The sequence below is a fragment of the Ornithorhynchus anatinus genome, chromosome 3 (genome assembly GCF_004115215.2).
Source record: "Ornithorhynchus anatinus isolate Pmale09 chromosome 3, mOrnAna1.pri.v4, whole genome shotgun sequence".
NCBI classification, from domain to species: Eukaryota; Metazoa; Chordata; class Mammalia; order Monotremata; family Ornithorhynchidae; genus Ornithorhynchus; species Ornithorhynchus anatinus.
This window is the reverse complement of record NC_041730.1, coordinates 91,802,336-91,825,906: the sequence shown is the minus strand read 5'-3', so window position 1 is coordinate 91,825,906 and position 23,571 is coordinate 91,802,336. Positions and strand designations below refer to the sequence as shown.

Sequence of the window (23,571 nt, the reverse complement as noted above, 5' to 3'; positions counted from 1 at the left end):
GGAAGCGCTCAATAAATATGATTGATTGATTGATAGAGGCCTTATAAAGCCTCTCTCATGCCTTTATTCATTCAATAGTATTTATTGAGTGCTTACTATGTGCAGAGCACTGTACTAAGAGCTTGGAATGTACAAATCGGTAACCGATAGAAATGCCTTTAGAATTAATGTCAATTGTATCCATAGTTTTCCAGCTGTCCCCACTGCATGCATACGATCCGTGCCTGTCTCTTGTCTCTAGACTATCAATTCCTCCAGGACAGGGACCACCTCTTTTATTTCTATTGTAAATATAATAATTGGGGATATTTGTTAATCATAATAAATGTGGTGTTTATTAAGCGTTTACGGTCCAGTTGAAGATGCTGACACCTCCGGCATTCTAAGGATTGCCACCAAGACATGGAAGAAGAAGTGTAGGTCTATGTATCTGCACAATAATAATGATAATAATAAAAATATTTGTTAAGCACTTACTATGTGTCAAGCACTGTTCTAAGTCCTGGGGCAGATACAAGTTAATCAGGTTGGACACAGTCCTGGCCCCATTTGACTCTCACAGTCTTAATCCCCATTTTACAGATAAGGGAACTGAGACCCAGAGAAGCTAAGCGACTCGTCAAAGCTCACACAGCAGACAAATGCTTGAGTCAGGATTAGAACCCAGGTCCCTCTGACTACTGACTACCAGTCCCATACTCTAGCCAGTAGACCACGCTGTACTAAGCACTAGACTAAGCACTTGGGAGAGTGCAATATAACAATAAACAGACACATTCCCTGCACACAGTGAGCTTACAGTCTAGAGGAGGAGGCAGAGATTAATCTAAGTAAATAAATTACAGTTATGCACATAGGTAAAGTGGGACTGGAAGGGGAGATGAATAAAGGGAGCAAGTCAGGGAGACGCCTAAGGGAGCGGGAGAAGAGGAAAAGGAGGGCTTAGTTAGGGAAGACCTCTTGCAGGAGATGTGCCCTCCATAAGTCTTTGAAAGGGGGGAGAGTGATTTTCTGTCAGATTTGAGGAAGGAGGACGCTCCAGACTAGATGCAGGATGTGGGCAAGGGGTCGGCGGCGAGATAGAGGAGATTGAGATTGAGGAAGGTTAACATTAGAAGAGTGAAGTGTGCAGGCCGAGTTTGGAAGTCAGAGGTCATGGGTTCTAATCCCCCCTCTGCCACCGATCAGCTGTGTGACTCTGGGCCAGTCACTTGACTTCTCTGTGCCTCAGTGACCTCATCTGTAAAATAGAGAACGAGACTGTGTACAGATGAGGTCACTGAAGGGAATGAGACCGTGAGCCCCACGTCGGACGATCCGATTACCTCGTATCTACCCCAGCACTTAGAACGGTGCTCGGCACATAGTAAGCGCTTGACAGATGCCATTATTACTATTATTAGTAGTAGTAGGAGAGTAGCGAGGTGAGGTAGGAGGGGGCAAGGTGATTGAGTCAAACGGTGCGGAGCTTTTGATTAATGTGGAGGTAGATGGGCAACCACTAGAGCTTTTTGAGGTTTTTTGAGGAGTGGGGAAATATGTCCAAAACGTTTCTGTAGAAAGATGATCTGGGCAGCAGAGTGAAGTATGGACTGGAGTGGGGAGAGACAGGAGGCAGGGAGGTCAGCGAGGAGGCTGATACAGCAATCAGGGCGGGATAGGATAAGTCTTTGTATCAGTGTGGTAACAGTTTGGATGGAGAGGAGAGGGTGGATTTTAGCCATGTTGCGAACCAATCAGTTAACCTCAGTGGACTAGAAAACCAGCAGTCAGGTGATGGTTGAAGGAGGATTATTTTTAGAGAACTACCTTGCCTCTCATTCATCCATTCGAGAGGATTTCATTCATTCAGTAGTATTTATTGAGCGCTTACTAGGCGCAGAGCACTGTACTAAGCGCTTGGAATGTACAAATCGGTAACAGAGACGGTCCCTGCCCTTTGACGGGCTCGCGGTCTAATCGGGGGAGACGGACAGACGAGAACGATAGCAATAACATCTACTGTGTGTAGAGCACTAAATCAGACACCTACTGAGTGCAAAGCACTAAATTGGATAACTTTGGATAAATTGGAGAAGCAGCGTGGCGCAGTGGAAAGAGCACGGGCTTTGGAGTCAGGGCTCATGAGTTCGAATCCCAGCTCTGCCACCTGTCGGCTGTGTGACTGTGGGCAAGTCACTTCACTTCTCTGTGCCTCAGTTCCCTCATCTGTAAAATGGGGATGAAGACCGTGAGCCCCACGTGGGACGACCTGATTCCCCTGTGTCTACCCCAGCGCTTAGAACAGTGCTCGGCACACAGTAAGCGCTCAACAAATACCGACATTAAATACCAACATTAACTTTTGGTTGCAGAAGACTACACTGGTGCCTTTCGTATTCAGAGTGCTGTACTGATGCCTAGAGTGTGCGGAGCACTGAACTGGTGCCTAGAATGTGAGGAGCACTTTACTGGTACTTAGAGTGTGAGGAGTATTACATTGCTCCTCTAATGCTAACCTTCTCACTGTACCTCTCTCTCATCTATCGCACTGCCGACTTCTTGTCCACTTCCAACCTCTGGCCTGGAATGCCTTCCCTCCTCATAGCCGTCGGGCAATTACTCTCCCCGCCTCATCTCCTCCAAGAGGCCTTCCCCGACTAAGCTTTCCTTTCCTTGTCTCCCATTCCTTTCTGCATCGCCCCGACTTGCTCCCTTTATTCATCACCGCCCCCCCCCCATCCCCACAGCACTCACGCACATATCTGTAATTTATTTATTTATATTAATGTCTGTCTCCCCCTCTAGACCGTACGTTCGCTGCGGCAGGGAATGCGTCCGTTATCTTGTTATATTGTACTCTCCCAAAGTGCTTACTACAGTGCTTCCCCACACGGTGAGTGCTCAATATATAAGATTGACTAACTGACCGACTGGTGACCGTAGACGCACTCCGCTGATATCTAGAGTGTACTCAGCGGCATGGTGGTGTGGCTAGAGCATGACCCTGGAAGTCAGAAGGTCATGGGTTCTAATCCCAGCTCCGCCGCTTGTCCGTTGTATGGCCTTGGACAAGTCGCATCACTTCTCTGTGCCTCAGTTACCTCATCTGTAAAATGGGGATTGAGACTGTGAGCCCCGTGTGGGACAGGGATGTGCCCGACTCAATTTGCTTGTATCCACCCCGGCACTTAGTAATAATAATAACGATGGCATCTGTTAAGCGCTTACTATGTGCCAAGCGCTGTTCTAAGCGCCGGGGTAGATACAAGGTAATCAGGTTGCCCCACGTGGGGCTCACAGTCTTAACCCCATTTTCCAGATGAGGTAACTGAGGCACAGAGAAGTGAAGTGACTTGCCCAAGGTCACACGGCAGACAAGTTGGGAAGCTGGGATTAGAACCCACAAATTCTGACTCCCACGCCAGTGCTCTTACCATTGATCCACGCTGCTTCTCAAATAGGAGAGTATAGAATAGTATACCATAGTATATATATACTATATATATATATGTCTATAAATATATATAGTATACTACAGTGCCTGGTCCATAGTAAGCACTGAACAAATACCACAATTACTATTATTATTGTGTCAGTCTGGTGGAACTCATTTCCAGGCTTCCTGCACCAAACCCTGCGTCTGTTGATTTCATCCATTGATTCAATAGTAGTTATGGAGCGCTTACTATGTGCAGAGCACTGGACCGAGCGCTTGGAATGTACATTTCGGCAACAGGTAGAGACAATCCCCGCCCAATAACGGGCCCGCAGTCTAAATTTCCTGTCCGATACGTTTCTTCTTGGGCTCTAAAGCTGTTGGGCCCTCCCGGTTCCCTCGCGGCTCCGGCCACCGCCTCTCCCACCCTGCGTCTCCGGCGGCTCCCGCGGCGGGCGGTCAGTCCTGGCACGGGCCGGGGGGCAGCTCGAGGCCGGGTGGAGGCACGGTAGCTGTGGATTGGGGCAGGGCTGGGTTACCCCTCCCCATCTCCATTTCTAAACTCCGTCTGGCCAGGGAACGTGTCTACCTGTTGTAACTTCTGAGGTTCCCACCGTAGCACAAAGGGATGCCCTGATGGTTAACTCCGTGCCTTTCAATCGATCGATCGGTCGATCATATTTATGGAATGCGTGCTACTGCCTGGGAGAAGACAACGCAATGAACAGGCACGATCCCTGCCCATAATAAGTCTAGATGGGGAGATGGACATTGATACGAATTCTACTTAGAGAAGCAGCGTGGCTCAGCGGAAAGAGCCCGGGCTTGGGAGTCAGAGGTCGTGGGTTCTAATCCCGGATCCGCCGCTCGCCAGCTGCGTGACTTTGGGCAAGTCACTTCACTTCTCTGTGCCTCAGGTACCTCATCTGTAAAATGGGGATTAAAACTGTGAGCCCCACGTGGACAACCTGATCACCTTGTATCCCCAGCACTTAGAACTAGTGCTTTGCACATAGTAAGCGCTTAATAAATACCACCATTTATTTACTTGGGCCAGGGCACTGTTCTTGGCACATAGGCACTCTTCATGGTGCCTACTGTGGACAGAACACTGTACTGGGCATCCATTCTGGGCAGAGCACAGTACTCAGAGCACTGTGCTAAGCGCCTACTGTGGGCAGGGCACTCTCCTCGCCTCTACAGTATAGCCAGGGAATGTGTCTGATGTGATACTGTACTCTCCCAAGTCTTTGTGGGAAGCAGCGTGGCTCAGCGGAAAAGAGCCTGGGCTTCGGAGTCAGAGGTCACGGGTTCGACTCCCGGCTCTGCCACTTGTCAGCTGTGTGACTGTGGCCAAGTCACTTCACTTCTCTGTGCCTCAGTTCCCTCATCTGTAAAATGGGGATTAACTGTGAGCCTCACGTGGGACAACCTGATGACCCTGTATCTCCCCCAGCGCTTAGAACAGTGCTCTGCACATAGTAAGCGCTTAACAAATGCCAACATTATTATTAGTACAGTGTTTTGCCCACAGCAAGTGCTCAATAAGTAAAAATAATTAATAACGATAGCGCAGTCCTTGCTCCTACTGCAGGCAGAGCATCGTACTTGGTGTCTACTGTGGGGAGGGTCTTTTTCCCATCATCTACTGCAGGCAGAATCCAGTGTTTACGCAGTGTTTGAGGCATAGCGAGAATTCCATAAATACCAGTCTTATCTGGCCCGGCAAGCAGTCAAACATTTTAAAGCGCCCCTGTACCAAATAACCTGTCTAGACCTGTAGAGCCAAGAACTCCATCTTGCCCGGGATTGGACCCCGGAGTTCAACTCAGAGCTTCGGACGGAAACAGAAGAAGAAAAACGCCAATTCAGCTGGCGGACGCCGCCGTTCCCTTTCCATTAACAAGTTTATTGCCTTTTATTTGTATTTTGCTCTCCAGCTGAAGAGACGGTTTGAGTTTGCTTCCCTGCTGTCTCTGCAGTAGGGGAACTCTGATTTAGTAAAGAATTTCTGAGAACTGCAGGCTCTCCCTGAAGATTGTATTATCTTCTATCAAACCCGGAGCCATCACCTGTCAAAATAACAACACCTTAAATCGATCTGAAATTGAACTTAGAGTCCAAAGTATCTTTATAATGCTCCTAGGAGCTATAGAGCAGCGGGGGTCACTGTTCACATTTTAGAGGTGAGGAGAGTAAGCCGCACGAAGGGGGTGAGGTCAAGGTCACACTGCAAATCGGGAGTCAAGTAAGGTGGGACTAGATCTGAAGTAGCAGTACTAATACTAATAATTGTGATATTTGTTATTCGTTGTGCCAGGCACTGTACTAAACACCGGACAGTAGTAATAGTAGGGAAGCGGTGTGGCCTAATGGATAGAGCCCGGGACTGGGAGTCAAAAGGACCCCAGTTCTAATCCTGGCTCTGCCACTTGTCTGCTGTGTGATCTCGGGCAAGTCACTTCCCTCCTCCGTGCCTCAGTTACCTCCTCTGTAAAATGAGGATTCAGACTGTGAGCGCCATGTGGGACAGGGACTGTGTCCAAGGTGATTAACTTGTTTCTACTCCAAGTGTCTGGCACACAGTAAGCACTTAATAAGTACCATAATTATTATAATTATTAGGAATAGCAGTGATGCTAGTAGTGATGGTAATATTAGTAGTATTTATTGAAACCACTTAGTGTGGCATACTGTACTAAGTGCTAGAGAAGTGCAGAATAGTTTATCATGAATCTACCTCAGCAGATATTACAGTGTTTGGGACATAGTAAGTGCTTAACAAATACCACAATTATTATTATTATTGTCACTAATATTATAGTCTTGTAATAATAATATATAGTTACATATATAGTCAGAAGACTATAATATTAGTGACGATAATTATTATTATTATATAGTCTTCTGACTATAATATTAGTGACGATAGTAATAATAATAATTATTATTAATTCTGACTCTTCTGACTCAGGCTCTGTCCCCTAAGTAACTCTACTCCCTCTCCAGCATGCTGCTTCCAGAGAACTTTCACTAGACTCCAAAAGAGTCTTGGGTCACAACAAAATAATCTACAAGCTGTTGACCGTTCCGAAATTCAAAAGAGATTCTGTGGTTATCTGCACCATTCCTAAAGGCCCCGCTACTAGACCGATTACAAATCCGACTTCTCCATGGATAAATTGGAATGGGAGTATTTCCTTTTCAACTGAATTTTCAGCCGTAAGCGAGAGGAAACTGGCGAAAGAGGCCTGTGATTTTCTGCCGTGCTTTTAAGAAATTGGGTATTAGCCCAAAAGACTCCTGGAACTGGACTGAATTGAAATGGAATCAACCCTTCCGGTTTTTCATGTGCCATTTTGTTTGAGAGGAAAGTCTGAGTGCATTTGGCGACAGACAGAAGCTTTGTGTTCCTTTTGTACTCCAGAGGAGCTGGGTGACAGAGCGGGGTGTTTAGGAAGGGCAGGTGAAACAGAGAGCAGGGGTTGAGCTCCTCACCAATGGAGCCAAATAATTTGGGGACTCAAGAGCGCAGAGGTCATCGTTGTGTCAACCGAGTCCCTTCTGCATCCTAACTGAAGCAGGTGGAGGGGGAAGCCGGTGTGAACCCTCTGTGAGACAGGGATTAGTGCGTCCAACCTAATCAACTTGCATCTGCCCAAGTGCTTAGAACAGTGCTTGACATAAAATAAGTGCTTGACAATTACCATAATATATTAATAATAATAGAGGATAAAGAAAAAGAAGAAGGAGGAGGAGGAGAGGAGGAGAAGGAGAAGAAAAAGAAGAAGATAAAGAAGAAGAAGAAGGAGAAAGAGGACGTGGAAGAGGAAAATTATTCATATCCTGGAGGAGATCTTACTGTCTTTGGACTGGGAATGGAGGGTGGAGTAGTGATTGGGGTTAGTTTGGATGTTTTAAAATTTAATTTTCCTCTGTTTCTCTTTCTGCTACCCAGAGATAGCTCCTTGTGAACAGGGACTGTCCACAAATTCTTCGGTTTTTGTACATTCCGTAAACCCTAGCTCAGCTGCAACGAGTCATCACTCCATAAATGGAGGCAATAACGACATGGAAATGGAATAGCAGTTGAGTCTGGCCAAAGCGAGACGTCTCCAAGGCCTGGTTGGCATCATCCCTCCTCCCTCCCGCTCCCACGAAAGCCCTCCCGGGTGGAGAGGCACCTACCTATGAGGACCGGGGCGTCGGCCCCACAATTTCCTCATCCTCATCCTCGCAGTAGACTTTGTCCACATCAGCACCCTGGCAGGGCCTGCTCCTCTGCTCCGGGTCAGGGTTAACACACCCACGAGTCCGGGACCGTTCTCCCTTCATACACGGCGACCAGGATGACCAGCAGCTCCAGGTCCCGTCCACGACGACGGCTGTCACGGTGGAAGGGGACGGAGGACGAACGAGCGTTAGAGCATTCCCGCCTGTGGACCCGGAGACCGCTCTCTCGGAGGACGGACTCGGGTCAGGGGCAAACCCATGACCCTGGGATTGATTTTCTGACCGGAGGGACCGGAGGCAGGCGATGATAAGGCCCAGAACCACTGTCTGTTTCCATCTCTAGACTGGAAGCCTGTTGCGGGCGGGGAATGTGTCCGTTTATGGTTCTGTTGTACTCTCTCAAGTGCTTAGTACGGTGTCGTGCACGCAGCAAGTGCTCAAGAAATAAGATTGAATAAATGAATCCCTCCAATCCTGGCTCACCCGAGCCCCGTGTTAGAGGGGTAGACCAGACACATGCAGCCAGATGTGCCGATACAGAAGCGACCCTGAGTCTGGAATGGGGGCCACTGAGTCACAGGCCCCTCAAATTTCTCTGACCCACATCTACTGGGCTCCTGCAGCACAGCTCCCCCCTCCCCTCCTCCTCCTCCTCCTCTCTCCCTTTTTCCCCAGCGGTGTCTTCAGCCTGTGCTTGTATCTGGGAGAGAAATGAGGAATTGGAAGGTAAGTTCCAAAAAAACCCATATTTGCCCAGTGGGCCAGCAGAGTCTGCTTTGGGATGGTCTCTGCGAGACCAGTAGAAGTGTGGTGGACTTGTCCGATGAGGCTGAGGCTTTGGATTCTGTAACTCTAGAAGCAGCGTGGCACAGTGCATAGAGCACAGGTCTGGAAATCAGAAGGTCCAAGGGTTCAAATCCCGGCTTTGCCATAATAACGTTGGTATTTGTTAAGCGCTTACTATGTGCAGAGCACTGTTCTAAGCGCTGGGGAAGACACGGGGGAATCAGGTTGTCCCACGTGGGGCTCACAGCCTTAATCCCCATTTTACAGATGAGGTCACTGGTACTCTCCCAACTGCTTAGCCCAGTGCTCAGCACACAGTGAGCATGCAATAATCAATTAGAACGTAGGAAAATCGAGGACATTTTATAACTGAGGTCTGTAACGAGATCCACGAGCAGCTTGAGGGCTACTTACTCCTTCCACTACCGCCCAAACTATTCCCCGAAACATTGCTAGTTTGGACTTTTGAACTTGTAATTTATAGTTGTTCCTTTTTCACTCTTATGGCCCTCTTCCCCTAGGCCTCGCTGCTCCTCGGGGAAGCAGTCTGGCCTAGTGGAAAGGACACAGAAGCAGCGTGGCTCAGCGGAAAGAGCACGGGCTTTGGAGCCAGAGGTCATGGGTTCGAATCCCGGCTCGGCCCCTTGTCGGCTGTGTGACTTTGGGCAAGTCACTTCACTTCTCGGTGCCTCAGTTACCTCATCTGTAAAATGGGGATTAAGACTGTGAGCCCCACGGGGGGACAACCTGATTCTCTTGGGTCTACCCCAGCGCTTAGAACAATGCTCGGCAAATAGTAAGCGCTTAACAAATACTAAAGCAAACAAACAAAAAAAACCACAGGCCTAAGGAGTCAGTGGACCTGGGTTCTAATCCTAGGTCCTCCACCTGTATGTTTTGGGACACTGGGCCAGTCATATACCTTCTCTGTGTCTCAGGTTCCCTCAACAACAAAATGGGGGTTCAATCCCTGTTCTCCCTCCTACTTAGACTGTGAGCTCTATGTAGAAAATTATTATAATGATGGTATTTGTTAAGGTCTTATTAATAATAATAATAATGTTGGTATTTGTTAAACGCTTACTACGTGCAGAGCACTGTTCTAAGCGCTGGGGTAGATACAGAGGAATGAAGTTGTCCCACGTGAGGCTCACAGTCTTCATCTCCATTTTACAGATGAGGGAACTGAGGTACAGAGCAGTGAAGTGACTTGCCCACAGTCACACAGGTGACAAGGGGCAGAGTCGGGATGTGCACTTACCCTGTTTTAAGCGGTGGGGAAGATACAAAGTTATCAGGTTCGACGCGGTCCCTGTCCCACTTGGGGCTCACAGTCTTCACCCCCATTTTACAGATCGGGTAAATGAGGCACTGAGAAGTAAGGTGATTTGTCCAAGGTCACCCAGCAGACAAGCAGTAGTTATCTGACTATCTTGTAATCACCCCAATGCTTAGTACAGTGAGTTTTTACCAAATACCACAATTCTTATCATTGAGATTGTGAGCCCCTTCAGGGACAGGGACGAGGATCTGAACTGTTTTTCTTCTTGAATTTACCTCAGTGCTTGGCACATAAAAATTAATAACGATAATAATTATTGTACTTGTTAAGCACTTACTATGTGCCAAGCGCTGTTCTAAGCCCGGGGTAGATACAAGTTAATCAGAGTGGACACAGTCCCTGTCCCACATGGGGCTCACAGTCTTAATCTCCATTTTACAGATGAGGTAACCGAGGACCAGGAAAATTAAGTGACCTGCCCAAGGTCACGCAGCAAATATAGGGCAGAGCTAGGATTAGAATCCAGGTCCTTCTGACTTCCAGGCCCGTGCTCTATCCACTAGGCCATGTTGTTCTGCTACGTTATTAAGGAATACAACAACCATTTCCATGAATAATTGCTACTCGGCCGTCACCTGCATTTTGCCCAAAGAGGTCCGGGGTTAGCAAGAGTCACCAGTCGAGGGTTAATGCATCATTCACTGATCTAATAATAATAATAGTGATAATTCATAATGATTATGGTATTTGTCAAGCACTTACTACATGCTAGGCACCGTACTAAGCACTGAGTGCACGAAAACAAATAGGATCGGAGGCAGTCCTCGTCTCAGTCTCGTCCCCATTTTACAGATGAGGTAACTGAGGTTCAGAGAAGTGAAGTGACTTCTCCAAGGCCACACAGCAAATATAGGGCGGAGCTAGGATTAGAATCCAGGGCCTTCTGACTTCCAGGCCCGTGCTCTATCCACTAGGCCATGTTGTTCTGCTAGGTTATTAAGGAATACAACAACCATTTCCATGAATAATTTGCTACTCGGCCGTCACTTGCATTTTGCCCAAATAGGTCCGGGGTTAGCAAGAGTCACCAATCGAGGGTTAATGCATCATTCACTGATCTAATAATAATAATAATAATAATTATAATTCATAATGATTACGGTATTTGTTAAGCACTTACTACTTGCTAGGCACCGTACCAAGCACTGAGTGCACGAAAACAAATTGGATCGGAGACAGTCCTCGTCTCAATCTCGTCCCCATTTTACAGATGAGGTAACTGAGGCTCAGAGAAGTGAAGTGACTTGCCCAAGGCCACACAGCAGACAAGTGGCAGAGCTGGGATTAGAACCCATGACCTTCTGAATCCCAGGCCCGGGCTCCAGCCACTAGGCCACGCTGCTTCTTATCAGACAGAGCCAACTGACCTGAATGAACCTGGGGTTTGCGGATTTCACAGGCCACTCCCTCAAAATGGAGGCTGCAAGAACACGTGCACTCCCCATCCACCAGCATCACCGTCCCGCCATTTTGACACGGTTGGCATTTGCACACATTGAATTCGACGATGTAGTCTTCGATAGCTCTTTCCAAATTTTTCTTCCTTATTTGGGCATCTTTCATTTTAACTGGAACCAGATTGTATATGGGCGATGGCTGTGAAGGAGACACGGAAATTCATTCATTCATTCAATCCCATGTATTGAGCGTTTCCTGTGTTTAGCGCACTCTACTAAGCACTTGGGAGTGTAGACTAGAACGCTAAAGAGACACGATCCCAGTCCACAGAGAGCTCACAGAATAAAGAAGCAGCGTGGTCTCGTGGAAAGAGCATGGCGCCGGGCGTTCCAAGGACCTGGGTTCTAATTCTGGCTCTGCCACTTGTGTGCCCAAGTGATCTTGGGCAAGTCATTCCACTTTTCTGCTCCTCATTTCCCTCATCTGTAAAAGGGGGATTAATTCCGTGTGCCCACATGGGGCAGGGACTATATCCAACCTGATTAGCTTGTATCTACGACAGAACCTAGTGATAAAAATAATCACGATGGTATTTGTTAAGCGCTTACTAAGTGCCGAGCACTGTTGTAAGTGCTGGGACAGATACAGGGTAATCAGATTGTCCCACGTGGGGCTCACAGTCTTAACCCACATTTTACAGATAAGGTAACTGAGGCGCAGATAAGTTAAGTGACTTGCCTAAGGTCACACAGTAGACAGGTGACAGAGCTGGGATTAGAACCCATGACGTCCGACTCCCAAGCCCTTGCGCTTTCCACAAAGCTACACTGCTTCTCTGGTGCAGTGGCTAAGCGGTTAAAAAATATGATTTAAAAAAAAAATCGGGGCTTACAGTTTCATACCCAGTGTAGAGGGACATCTCCTTTCTTGGAGATTTTCAAGGTCCCCCCGCTCCCTTCCAACTCCCTTTCTATGGAATGAGTTACCTCGAAGCAGACATCTGGGACTTGTTCCCACCCTATGACTCCATCATCTTCTGGTATATCTCATCTGGTGGAACTCTGGCCACACTTTAACTTCCTAGATTAGTAATTTCCTTCCTGTGCTTTTTACTCTTCGCGTATTTCATCGGCAGATAAATTGGGATATTGCAGAAGACACCCTCCGCGCAAGCTCTTGCTCGCACTATTCACCAGTGATAGCTAAGGAGGGAAACATTGAGTTACTAGGACTGCGAGCCCTAGAGAAGCAGCGTGGCTCAGTGGAAAGAGCCCGGGCTTGGGAGCCAGAGGTCATGGGTTCGAATCCCCGCTCTACCACCTGTCAGCTGTGTGACCGTGGACAAGTCACTTAACTTCTCATCTGTAAAATGAGGATCAACCGTGAGCCTCACGTGGGACAATCTGATGACCCTGTATCTGACCCAGCGCTTAGAACAGTGCTCGGCACATAGTAAGCGCTTAACAAATACCAACATTATTATGTGGGACGGGGATTCTGTCTAACCTGATGAATTGGTATCTATCCCAGCACTTAGAGGAGGCCTTCCCAGACTCCAGGAGCCCTTCCCAAACTAAGCCCCCCTTTTCCTCCTCCCCTCCTCCCCTCCCCATCGCCCAGACTCCCTCCCTCTGCTCTACCCCCCCCTCCCCGCCCCACACGACTTGTGCATATATGTACATATCTATTATTCTATTTATTTTATTAGTGATGTGTATATTCCTATAATTCTATTTATTTATATCGATGCTACTGATGCCTGTTCATTTGTTTTGACGTCTGTTTCCCCCCTTCCAGACTGGGAGCCCATTGTTGGGTAGGGATTGTCTCTCTTCGTTGCGGAATTGTACTTTCCAGTTGCTTACTACAGTAAGCACTCAATAAATATGATCGAATTAAAGAATTAAGGACACAATGTAAGTGCTTAGCAAATACCATAATTTTTATTCTAAATCTTGAGCAAAATTGAGTGGATTCTCCTCCTCCTCTTCCCCTTCCTCCTCTTCAAGAAATCACTTACTCAGTAGCATTTATTGAGCATTTATTATTCATTCAATCATATTTATTGAGCGCTCACTGTGTGCAGAGCACTGCACTAAGTGCTTGGAAAGTACAATCTGGCACCAAATAGAGACGATGCAGAGCGCTGTACTAAGCACTTGGGAGAAAACAACAGAATTAACAGACATGGTCCCTGCCCTTAACGAGCTTACTGAAATAAGATACTATTTGCATTCTGACTTCTTTGCCCAGACCGTGGTAACATTTCAAACCCTAAATTCAGCTTAATTGAATAGCGTTGACTTACCCACTTGTCAGCTGTGTGACTGTGGGCAAGTCACTTAACTTCTCTGTGCCTCAGTTACCTCATCTGTAAAATGGGGATGAAGACTGTGAGCCTCACGTGGCACAACCTGATGACCCTGTCTCTCCCCCAGCGCTTAGAACAGTGCTCTGCACATAGTAAGCGCTTAACGAACACCAACATTATTATTACAGAAGGAAAATAAATATAAACGACAGTTAGAAGCTTACACGGTCATAATAATAATAATGATGATGGCATTTATTAAGCGCTTACTATGTACCCAGCACTGTTCTAAATGCTGGGGTAGATACGGGGTAATCAGGTTGTCCCACATGAGGGTCACAGTTTTAATCCCCATTTTATAGATGAGGTGACTGAGGCACCGAGGAGTTAAGCCCAAAGTCACACAGCTGACAGGTGGTGGAGCCAGGATTAGAACCCATGACCTCTGACTCCTAAGCCCTTGCTCTTTCCACTGACCCACGCTGTCATAGGCGCTAATGAGGGTAGGGCATTCAGGTGATTGCATCAAAACTCACGCATCTTCGTTTTCTCCCCCACAAAAACAGTTTGCATGTATGGATCATCTACTGCATCTAGAGAAACAGAGTGGCTTAGTGGATAGAGCAAGTTCCTGGCAGTCAAAGGAACCTAGGTTTCGATCCCGGCTCCGCCACTTGTCAGCTGTGTGACTTTGGGCGAGTCACTTAACTTCTCTGTGCCTCAGTTCCCTCATCTGTAAAATGGGCATTAAGACCCACGTGGGACAACCTGATGATAACCTCGCATCTATCCCAGTGTTGAGAATAGTGCTTGGCGCATAGTAAGCGCTTAACGGATGTCATCATTATTATTACTGTTACTATTGCAGGTCCTCAAGAAACTCACTGCTCTTCCAAATCCCTCCAAATGTTCTGCAAATATTTCGCAAGATTCAGCTGAGACGGAAAGCCGATCTTAGTTATAGCACAAACTAGGTTTTTGGGAGTGGAAAAATTAGCTTAACATCCAGTACGGTGCTCTGCACCCAGTCTGTGCCCAGGAGCGTATGTTGTATACACCAGGCATCCAATAGAGTGCCCTTCACCCAGTATTCATTCAATAGTATTTATTGAGCGCTTACTACGTGCGGAGCACTGTACTAAGCGCTTGGAATGGACAAATCGGCAACAGATAGAGACAGTCCCTGCCCGTTGACGGGCTTACAGTATGGACCCAATACTGTGCTCTACACAGAGTAAGCATCAATAAAAATCATTCACAACTTTCTTCGACAAATTCCAAGCAGAGCTTTAAATTCAACCTCAGAGAGTAGCTCGACTTGGAAACAATGTTACCCTTAAACTGTAACTTTTGGAACGGCAATGTCAGAAATTTTCTTTCAGACTGGATCAGTTAAAAAGATACCCAGTTGAATTCCTATGGAATATCAATGTTGTGTTCTAGGGGTTTGACATCTTCTGGCCCAAACGGCTTGAAGTTTTTTTCTGCTGCAAACCAAACAGCGGGATCGAATCACCCAGTAGTTATCTTTACTTGGGAGGGGGAAATAATTTATATTCCGGTGACCGCATGGGCATCAAAACGATACCCAGGGGCTGGGCTGCTCTGGAGTAGCAGCAGTATCATTCATAACTTCCTCTTTCGGATGGAGAAAGGACAGGGCCGAAGAAACCGCGGCCCGGGGTTGCGGAAAAATGGAAAAAATGAACTAGATTCGTGTAATGTGTAAGCAGCAACGTGTAAGCAACATTCAGATCAAGATCAAGGGGGTTCACGAGGAGCAGTTGCGACAAAAAGGCCACCCAGAAGATGGTTATTACCCTGCTGTGGTTATTACCTCTAAACAGGAGGCTTGTTGAGGGCAGGGAAAGTGTCTACAGACTCGTTCTCTCCCAAGTGCTCAGTACAGTGCTCCCCACCCAGTAAGTGCTCAATAAATACCATTGATTGATTGATTGATCGCCAGTTCAGAAGAACTCAACTAGCGACTTCCACGATGTGGATAGTTCTGAAACGCTTCCTCCTGAATCTCCACACGCACGCTGAGGAAGGGCGGGGACCGATGATTTGGTTGGAGAAGCTTTTGGGCTTTCCTAAAGCTCTGACCGTAAGATCATCGTGGGCGGGGAATGTATCTGTTCAGTACTAAATTGTACTCTCCCAAACGTTTAGTACAGTGCTCTGCACACGGAAAGGGAATAACTGAGTGACTGGTATGGTGCCACACCGATGCAAACGAGCATGTTATGTCCTGAGAGGAATTAGGCCAGGACTCAAATCAGCCTCATGGCGAGGAAGTAGAGATGTTACTAAATCAATGTTAGAATCATTAATAATTATGGTATTTGTTAAGCGTCTACTATGTGCCAGGCACTGCACTGAGAGCTGGGTGGATACGAGCAAATACAAAGCGGTCCCTGTCCCTTGTGTATCTGTGTCAGTTCTTCATTAAATAAAAGATCAATTAATCAATAATCAACGGAATGGATTGAGTATTTACTGGGTGAAAAGCACTGTACTAAGCCCTCGGGAGAGTATGCTGTAAGAGTCGACAGACTCGTCCCCCGCCCATAAGGTGCTTGCAGTCTAGAGTGGGATAAAGTCATTGAAATGAATTCCAGATAGGTTCATAAGTGTTGTGGAAAAGAGGACGGGTTGGCTATCAAATGCTTATGGAGTACAGATAGTAGTAGTAATAATAATAATAATAATAATAATTTCAGTATTCGTTAAGCGCAGCGTGGCTCAGTGGAAAAAGTACGGGCTTGGGAGTCAGAGGTCATGGGTTCTAATCCCAGCTCTGCCACTTGTCAGCTGTGTGACTGTGGGCAAGTCGCTCAGCTTCCCCGTGCCTCAGTTACCTCATCTGTAAAATGGGGATTAAGACTGTGAGTCCCATGTGGGACAACTGGATTACTTTATATCCCTCCAGTGCTTAGAACAGTGCTTGGCACATAGTAAGCACTAAACGGATGCCATCATTATTATTATTATATGCCAGACACTGTACTAAGCACTGGTGAAGATACAACCAAATCGAGTTGAACACATTCCCTGTCCCAGGTGGGCCTCGTAGTCTCAATTGCCGTTTTACAGATGAGATGAGGCTCAGAGAAGTGAAGTGACCTGGCCAAGATCCCACAGCAGACATGTGGCAGAGCAGGATTAGAACCCATGACCTTCTGACTCATGCTCTATCCACTACAGATCGAGTGCAGTGGTGACCCAGGAGGGAGAGGGAGGCCTTTTGGAGGAGATGTGATTTTAATAAATCTCTGAAGGTAGGAGGAGAGGGGGTCTGTCACATACGAAGGGGGAGGGAGTTCCAGGCCGGAGGGAGGATGTGGGCAAAGTGTCCAGCAGTGAGATTGACGGGTTCGAGGTACAGTGAGTGGATTGGGGTTAGAGGAGCCAAGTGAACCGGCAAGGCTGTAGAAGGAAATCGGCCAACTAAACTTCTCACTCTAAGCTTCAAGGTTCTCCATCACCTCGTCCCCTCCTACCTCTCCTCCCTTCTCTCTTTCCACCGCCCACCCCGCACGCTCCGCTCCTCCGCCGCCCACCTCCTCACCGGCCCCGGTTCTCGCCTATCCCGCCGTCGACCCCCGGCGTCCTCCACGCGGTCCTGGAACGCCCTCCCTCCTCACCTCCTCCAAACTCATTCTCTTCCCTTCTTCAAAACCCTACTTAGAGCCCACCTCCTCCAAGAGGCCTTCCCACACTGAGTTCCCCTTTTCCCTCTGCTCCCTCTGCTCCCCCTCTACCCGCCCCCTTCACCTCTCCTCAGCTAAGCCCTCTTTCCCCCCCTCTCCCTCTGCTCCTCCCCCTCTCCCTTCCCCTCCCCTCAGCACCGTGCTCGTCGGCTCAACTGTATATATCTTCATTACCCTATTGATTTTGTTCATGAGATGTACATCGCCTCGATTCTATTTATCTGCTATTGTTTTAAGGAGATGTTCATCCTCTCGATTCTATTTATTGCTATCGTTCTCGTCTGCCCGTCTCCCCCGATTAGACCGTGAGCCCGTCAGGGGGCAGGGACTGGTTCTATCTGTTACCGATTTGTACATTCCAAGCACTTAGTACAGTGCTCTGCACATAGTAAGCGCTCAATAAATACTATTGAATGAATAGGAGGGGGTGAGACGATTATTGGTAGGAGTTGGGTTCGTCACCAAGGGTAAACTCCAACCTCAGCTCGGAGATGGAGTTCCTCACCTTCTGGTGGATGAGAACGGGCGCATCCTGGAGGGAGGCGGCCCAGTCTACAAAGTAACTGGCATCCACCGCCGTGGCTCCACGCATCAGCTTTTCTCGGAGTTTGGCAGCTTGCTCAATGGTTCCTCCTTTTATCATCACTATGATATCGTCTATAACATTATTATGGTTGATCTCCCCTGCAGAGGGAGTGAGAACAAACATGGAGAATTAATGATGATAATAGTAATAATGATAGGGCGATTGGTTAAGGCTTTACGGGGTGGATACAAGCAAATAATAATGTTGGTATCTGTTAAGCGCTTACTATGTGCAGAGCACCGTTCTAAGCGCTGGGGTAGATATAGGGTAATCAGGTCGTCCCGCGTGAGGCTCACAGTTCATCCCCATTTTACAGACGAGGGAACTGAGGCACGGAGAAGTGAAGTGACTTGCCCACAGTCACACAGCTGACGAGGGGCAGAGCCGGGAGTCGAACCCATGACCTCTGACTCCGAAGCCCGGGCTCTTTCCACTGCGCCACGCTGCTTCCCTATCAGGTTGGACACAGTCCCTGTCCCACACGGAACTCCCTATCTTAATTCCCGTTTTACAGATGAGGTAACTGCGGCACAGAGTAGTGAAGTGACTCGCTCAAGGTCACACAGCAGACAAGTGCTGGAGATGGGATTAGACTCCAGGTCCTTGTGACTACCAGGCCCGTGCTCTTTCCACTAGGCCACGCTGTTTCTCTAAGAAAGAGCTGCAAAATAATAACCAGTGGGTGTTTAGCCAGCTCCCTCTAGACCATAAGCTCACTGTGGGCAGGGAATGTGTCTGTTTATTGTTATACTGTACTCTCCGAAGTGCTTAATACAGTGCTTTGCACACTGTAAGTGCTCAGTGAATAAGACCGAACGATTAAGACTATGTACCAGGTGCTGAGAAGCAGCCCGGCCTAGCTGATAGAACACTGACCTCGGAGTCAGAAGGATCTGGGTTATAATCCTGGCTCTGCCACTTGTCTGCTACATGACCTTGGGCAAGTCACTAAAATTCTCTGTGCCTCAGTTACCTCATCTATAAAATGAGTATTAAGACTGTGACCCCCATGTGAGACATGGACTGTCTCCAACCTGACAGAAAGTCTCCATCCTGACAGAAAATCTTAATCCCCATTTTTACAGATGAGGGAACGGAGGCACAGAGAAATTACTTGGCCAAGGTCACACAGCAGACAAGTGGCAGAACTGGGATTGGCACCCATGTCCTTCTGATTCCCAGGGCCATGCTCTATCTGGGGTCAGCCTAGATCATTATCAGTGACATTTACCGAGTGCTCGCTGTGTACCGAGCACTGTACTAAGCACTTGGGAAAATACAATACAACAGAATCGGTAGACACATTCTCTGACCACAACAAACTTCCAATCTACTTTTCCCCATCACCTACTTGTTGTTCATCTCATGTGCTCCTTTGGAGGGATGAGAGGATTTCATAGTCTAACCCTCCACTTCCCATCATCATCATCATGCTATTTGTTGAGCGCTTATTATGTGCCAAACACTGTACTAAGCCCTGGGATAGATACAAAATCCTACTCTAAGTAAGGAGGGAGAATAGGTATAGAATACCCATTTTGTAGATGTCGGAACTGAGGCACAGAGAAGTTAAGTGACTTGCCCTAGATGACACAATAGGTAAGTGGCGAAGCCAGAATTAGAACACAGGTCCTTCTGACTCCCAGGCCCACGTTTTTTCCACTAGGCCACGTTCCCCTACATTAGGGGAACTATATCGCTTTAACCTAAGAAAGCACAGCTCTCTAATCCTCTAGGAATACAGAGAAGGAGGTGACTTCTAATAGTTGTAGGCCTACTATTCATTAGGAGCTTACTCTGTGCAGAGCACTGTACGAAGTGTTGGGAAAAAATACACAGGTGAGAGTTAGACATGGTCCCCATCCCTGTTTGAGTTCACAATCTAAGAATAAGGCGGGGAAGAGTTTCACGACAGAGACCGTAGCACAGATGAAATCATGTAAATACGAAGCAACGTAAAAGACTACATAGTAGGAGAGAGTCCCTCGAGTCTGGTAATAAAGGGGATTTGAGCTGGAATAATAATAATTAATAATTGTGCTATTTGTTAAGTGCTTACTATGTGCCAGGCCCTAAGCACAAGCAAACCTGGTTGGACACAGTCCCCGTCTCACATGGCGCACACACTCTCAATAACCGTTTTACAGATGAGGTACCTGAGGCCCAGGGAAGTGAAGGACTTGCCCAAGGTCACATAGCAGACAAGTGGTAGAGTCAGGATTAGAACTCATGATCTTCTGACTCCCAGTCCCATTCTCTAGCCACTACGCCATGGGACTGCCTCACCAGGTCACTGAGAGCCCAATCAAAGCAGAAACTTCCCAGAGTTCTAAGTTTGCAGAGGCCGGGGGCTATCACCTCTTTTTAGCTTGTTGTGGCCTGGGAGGTATTATTATTATTATTATTATCATCATTATCATTATTATCTTTATGGTATTTATTAAGTGCTTACTATGTGGCACACACCGTTCTGAGCACTGGAATAGATAAAAGTTCATCGAGTTGGACACAGTCCCCGTCCCACATGGAGCTCACACTTTTATCCCCATTTTACAGATGAGGGAACTGAGTAAGTGACTTCCCCAAGGTCACACAGCAGACAAGTGGAGGGGCAGGATTGGAACCCAGGGCCTTCCTATACTCCCAGGCCCGTGTACTACCCACTATGCCATGCTGCTTGTGGGGAAAGTGTCTACCAACTCTGTTATACTGCACTCTCTCAAGCAGTTAGTACAGTGCTCCGCACATAGTAAGGACTCAGTGAATACCATCGATTGGTTGATTGATTAATTGATTAAATCCCTGAGGCCATGCATAGTCAGAACCTTTCAAGTTGGGGAAGCAGCGTGGCCTAGTGAGTAGAGCACGGGCCTGGGAGTCAGAAGCACCATTGTTCTAATCCTACTGGGTGCCGCTGGGTGACCTTGGGCAAGTCGTTTCACTTTTCTGGGCCTCAGTTACCTCATCTGTAAAATGGGGATTAAATCTGTAGCCCCATGTGGGACAGTGTCCAACCTGATTAGCTTGTATCTATCCCAGCGCTTAGAACAGTCCTTGACACATAGAGCTTAACAAATACCATCAGTGGCTCATGGGGGCTTCCCAGTGAAACACGATGCGACGAACTGCTCGGTTAATTTAAAAGGGCGACCACCGGGGCCTACCGTTATATACATCATGCGGACTGGGAAATCTTTTTTAAAATCTCCTTTGCAGTTTTTCCAGCTTAAGTCATCTCGATAATTCAACTCCCTGTTTCTCAGCTCACATATCTGATGGGCTCCTTCCAGTCCTCACCAACGGGCCGGAAAGCAACTGAACTTTTCTACGCACGACCCCCCGAGGGTCTCCACCAACGGTCTCGAGTTCAACGGAGAAGCGGCGCTGAGGGTTTCCTTCTGGTGAAGTGCAAAAATGACTGCACGATCCACGTCTTTCTCCCTTGGAAACCTGAATTCTCCTCCGCTTCTGACACGAGTCGGCACCTGATTCATCGTAGACGGTTTCTCTAATCAGATCTAAGATTCATCTTGGGTCTCTTTCACCCAATCGCCATATCTGTCGGGTCTAGCTGGAAGAATCTGGGCTGGGTTCAAGTCTTCTCTCTGCCATTGGCTTGTTCTGTGACCTTGAGCAAGCCACTTAATCTTTCTGTTTCTCAATTTCCTCTTCTGTAAAATGGTTATAACAGCCTCCTGCCCCTCCCTATATCTCAGGGATAATGTGAGGATAAATGAGAGACTGGATGAGACAGCACTTAGGAAACAGAAAACAGAAGTGTTTCTAAAATCTCTAGTTTTTTCCTCTTTTCCCCACCGCTCTTAATGTCTCTCTGTCTCCCTTCCTGTCTCTTCTTGAAAGATGTCCTCTTCCCTCTCCCCTTTCGACAATCATCAAACAATGGTATTTACTGAGCACCCGTTAGGTTTTGCACATAGTAAGTGCTCAATAAATACACTGAATGAATGAATGTGCAGATTCCCGTGCTAAGCGCTTGGAAGAGTACAAGAGCGACCCAGCTCTCTTTTCCTTACCGGAGGAGGGAACGGGTTTGTGGATTCTGGTGGATTCTGGAGCGCTCTGGTTGAGACGTTACACTTCAGGCCGATCTAGAACCTCATTCGGGTGTCTTTTTTAAACCAATGGGAGAGGTGACGATCGGGTTGAAGTGAAGATGAGAACCCGTAAGCTCAGTGAACGGCCTGATTAATGCAGGGCTGCGCGAGGGCAAGGATGGACTGTGAGGGTGGAGAAAGTCTTCTCAAAGTGGCTCGGCACCACATTCCCCGTCCTCCCCGGCCAATCTTGCTGAGGCCTCCTCCCTCAAACGCCGCTCCTCCTCCCATCGCCGCTATCTCCCCTCCACATTTGTACTGCCCGAGGAAGGAGATGGGATGGTGGGGATGGGGGGTGCCAGAAAGAGGGGGGTCGTCGGCATCCGGACACCTGCTGGGCAGCTTCTGGACCAGCCGGAATTAGGGGGCGTCGGTAGAGCTGGGTCTGATAGGTTCTAATCCCAGCTCCCAGCTCTACCACTTGTCTGCTACGTGACCTCGGGCAGGTCACTTAATTTCTCTGAGCCTCAGTTACCCCCTCCGTAAGAAAAAATGGGGATTAGGAGTGTGAGCCCTACTTGGAACGGGGTCATTGTCCAATCTGCTTAACTAGTATCTACCCCAGCCGCTTAGAACAGACAGACCTTGGCACATACTAAGCGCCTAACGAGTACCACAATCATTAGTAACTCCCGGCTTTTCAATCCTCTGCCCCTGGGGCTAGATTGATCAATCAATTATATCTATTGAGTGCTTACTGGGTACAAAGCACTTGAGAGAGTGCAAGAGAACAATACCACAGACTCATTCCCTCCCCACAGCAAGCTTACAGTCTAGAGAGCTCTGCTCTGCACAGAGTGCTTTGCATGCAGGAAGCGCTCTAAATTCGAACGAATGAATGGAGAAGGAGGGAGACAAAAATAGAAATAAAATACAGATATGTACATACGTGAAGCTGTGGAGAGGGTGGTGAATAAAGGGACCAACTCAGGGCGATGCAGAAGGGAGTGGGAGAAAAGGAAAGGAGGGCTTACTCAGGGAAGCCCTCTTGAAGGAAATGTGCCTTCAAAAAGCCTTTTAAGGTGGGAGGGGGGGAGTAATTTTCTATAGGATTTGAAGAGGGAGGGCGCTCCAGGCCAGAGGCAGGATATGGGCGAGAGGTCCGCGGCGAGATAGACAAAATTGAGGTCCAGTGAGAAGATCGGCATTAGAGGAGTGAAGCGTGCGGGCTGGGTCGTAGTAGGAAAGCGGCGAGGTGAGATAGGTTAGGCTGTGCTAACCAAGGCAGTTAATTTGGTGAATTAAGTGCCTGACCAGTGTCCTGTCTGTTTGAGCACTTGTGGGAGGGGACATAGGCAGTGTAGTATGCTCACTTCCAGCACATGGACATCCCTCCCTCATCATATCCATGGAAACCTGGGATCCGTGTGCTTATCTTTAGCTCTGAGTCTTAGGTAAGCAGGTGATGTGGTCACCCTGCTCCCAATCCTTCTCCTCCAGGGCCATAGTAAGGACCGGAGACTTGCTGTGAGAAGCGGCGTGGCTCAGTGGAAAGAGGCTGGGCTTCGGAGTCAGAGGTCATGGGTTCGACTCCCGGCTCTGCCGCTAGTCAGCTGTGTGACTGTGGGCGAGTCACTTCACTTCTCTGTACCTCAGTTACCTCATCTGTAAAATGGGGATTAACTGTGAGCCTCACATGGGACAACCTGATTACCCTGTATCCACCCCA

The 23,571-nt window shown here is 47.8% G+C and overlaps 1 protein-coding gene across 1 annotated transcript in view; it reads right to left on the bottom strand.

Annotated features, from left to right (window-relative positions):
• Window positions 1–5,288: 5,288 nt before the first annotated feature.
• Window positions 5,289–23,571, bottom strand: part of C9 (complement C9) — a 62,936-nt gene continuing 44,653 nt past the window's right edge. The window contains exons 9-12 of the mRNA XM_029059065.2: window positions 17,707–17,885; window positions 11,147–11,375; window positions 7,607–7,803; window positions 5,289–5,490 (exon numbers count right to left, since the gene is read on the bottom strand). Coding sequence (XP_028914898.1) covers window positions 7,607–7,803; window positions 11,147–11,375; window positions 17,707–17,885 — 605 coding nt within the window. The 3' untranslated portion in view covers window positions 5,289–5,490. The remainder of the gene's footprint in view (window positions 5,491–7,606; window positions 7,804–11,146; window positions 11,376–17,706; window positions 17,886–23,571) is intronic.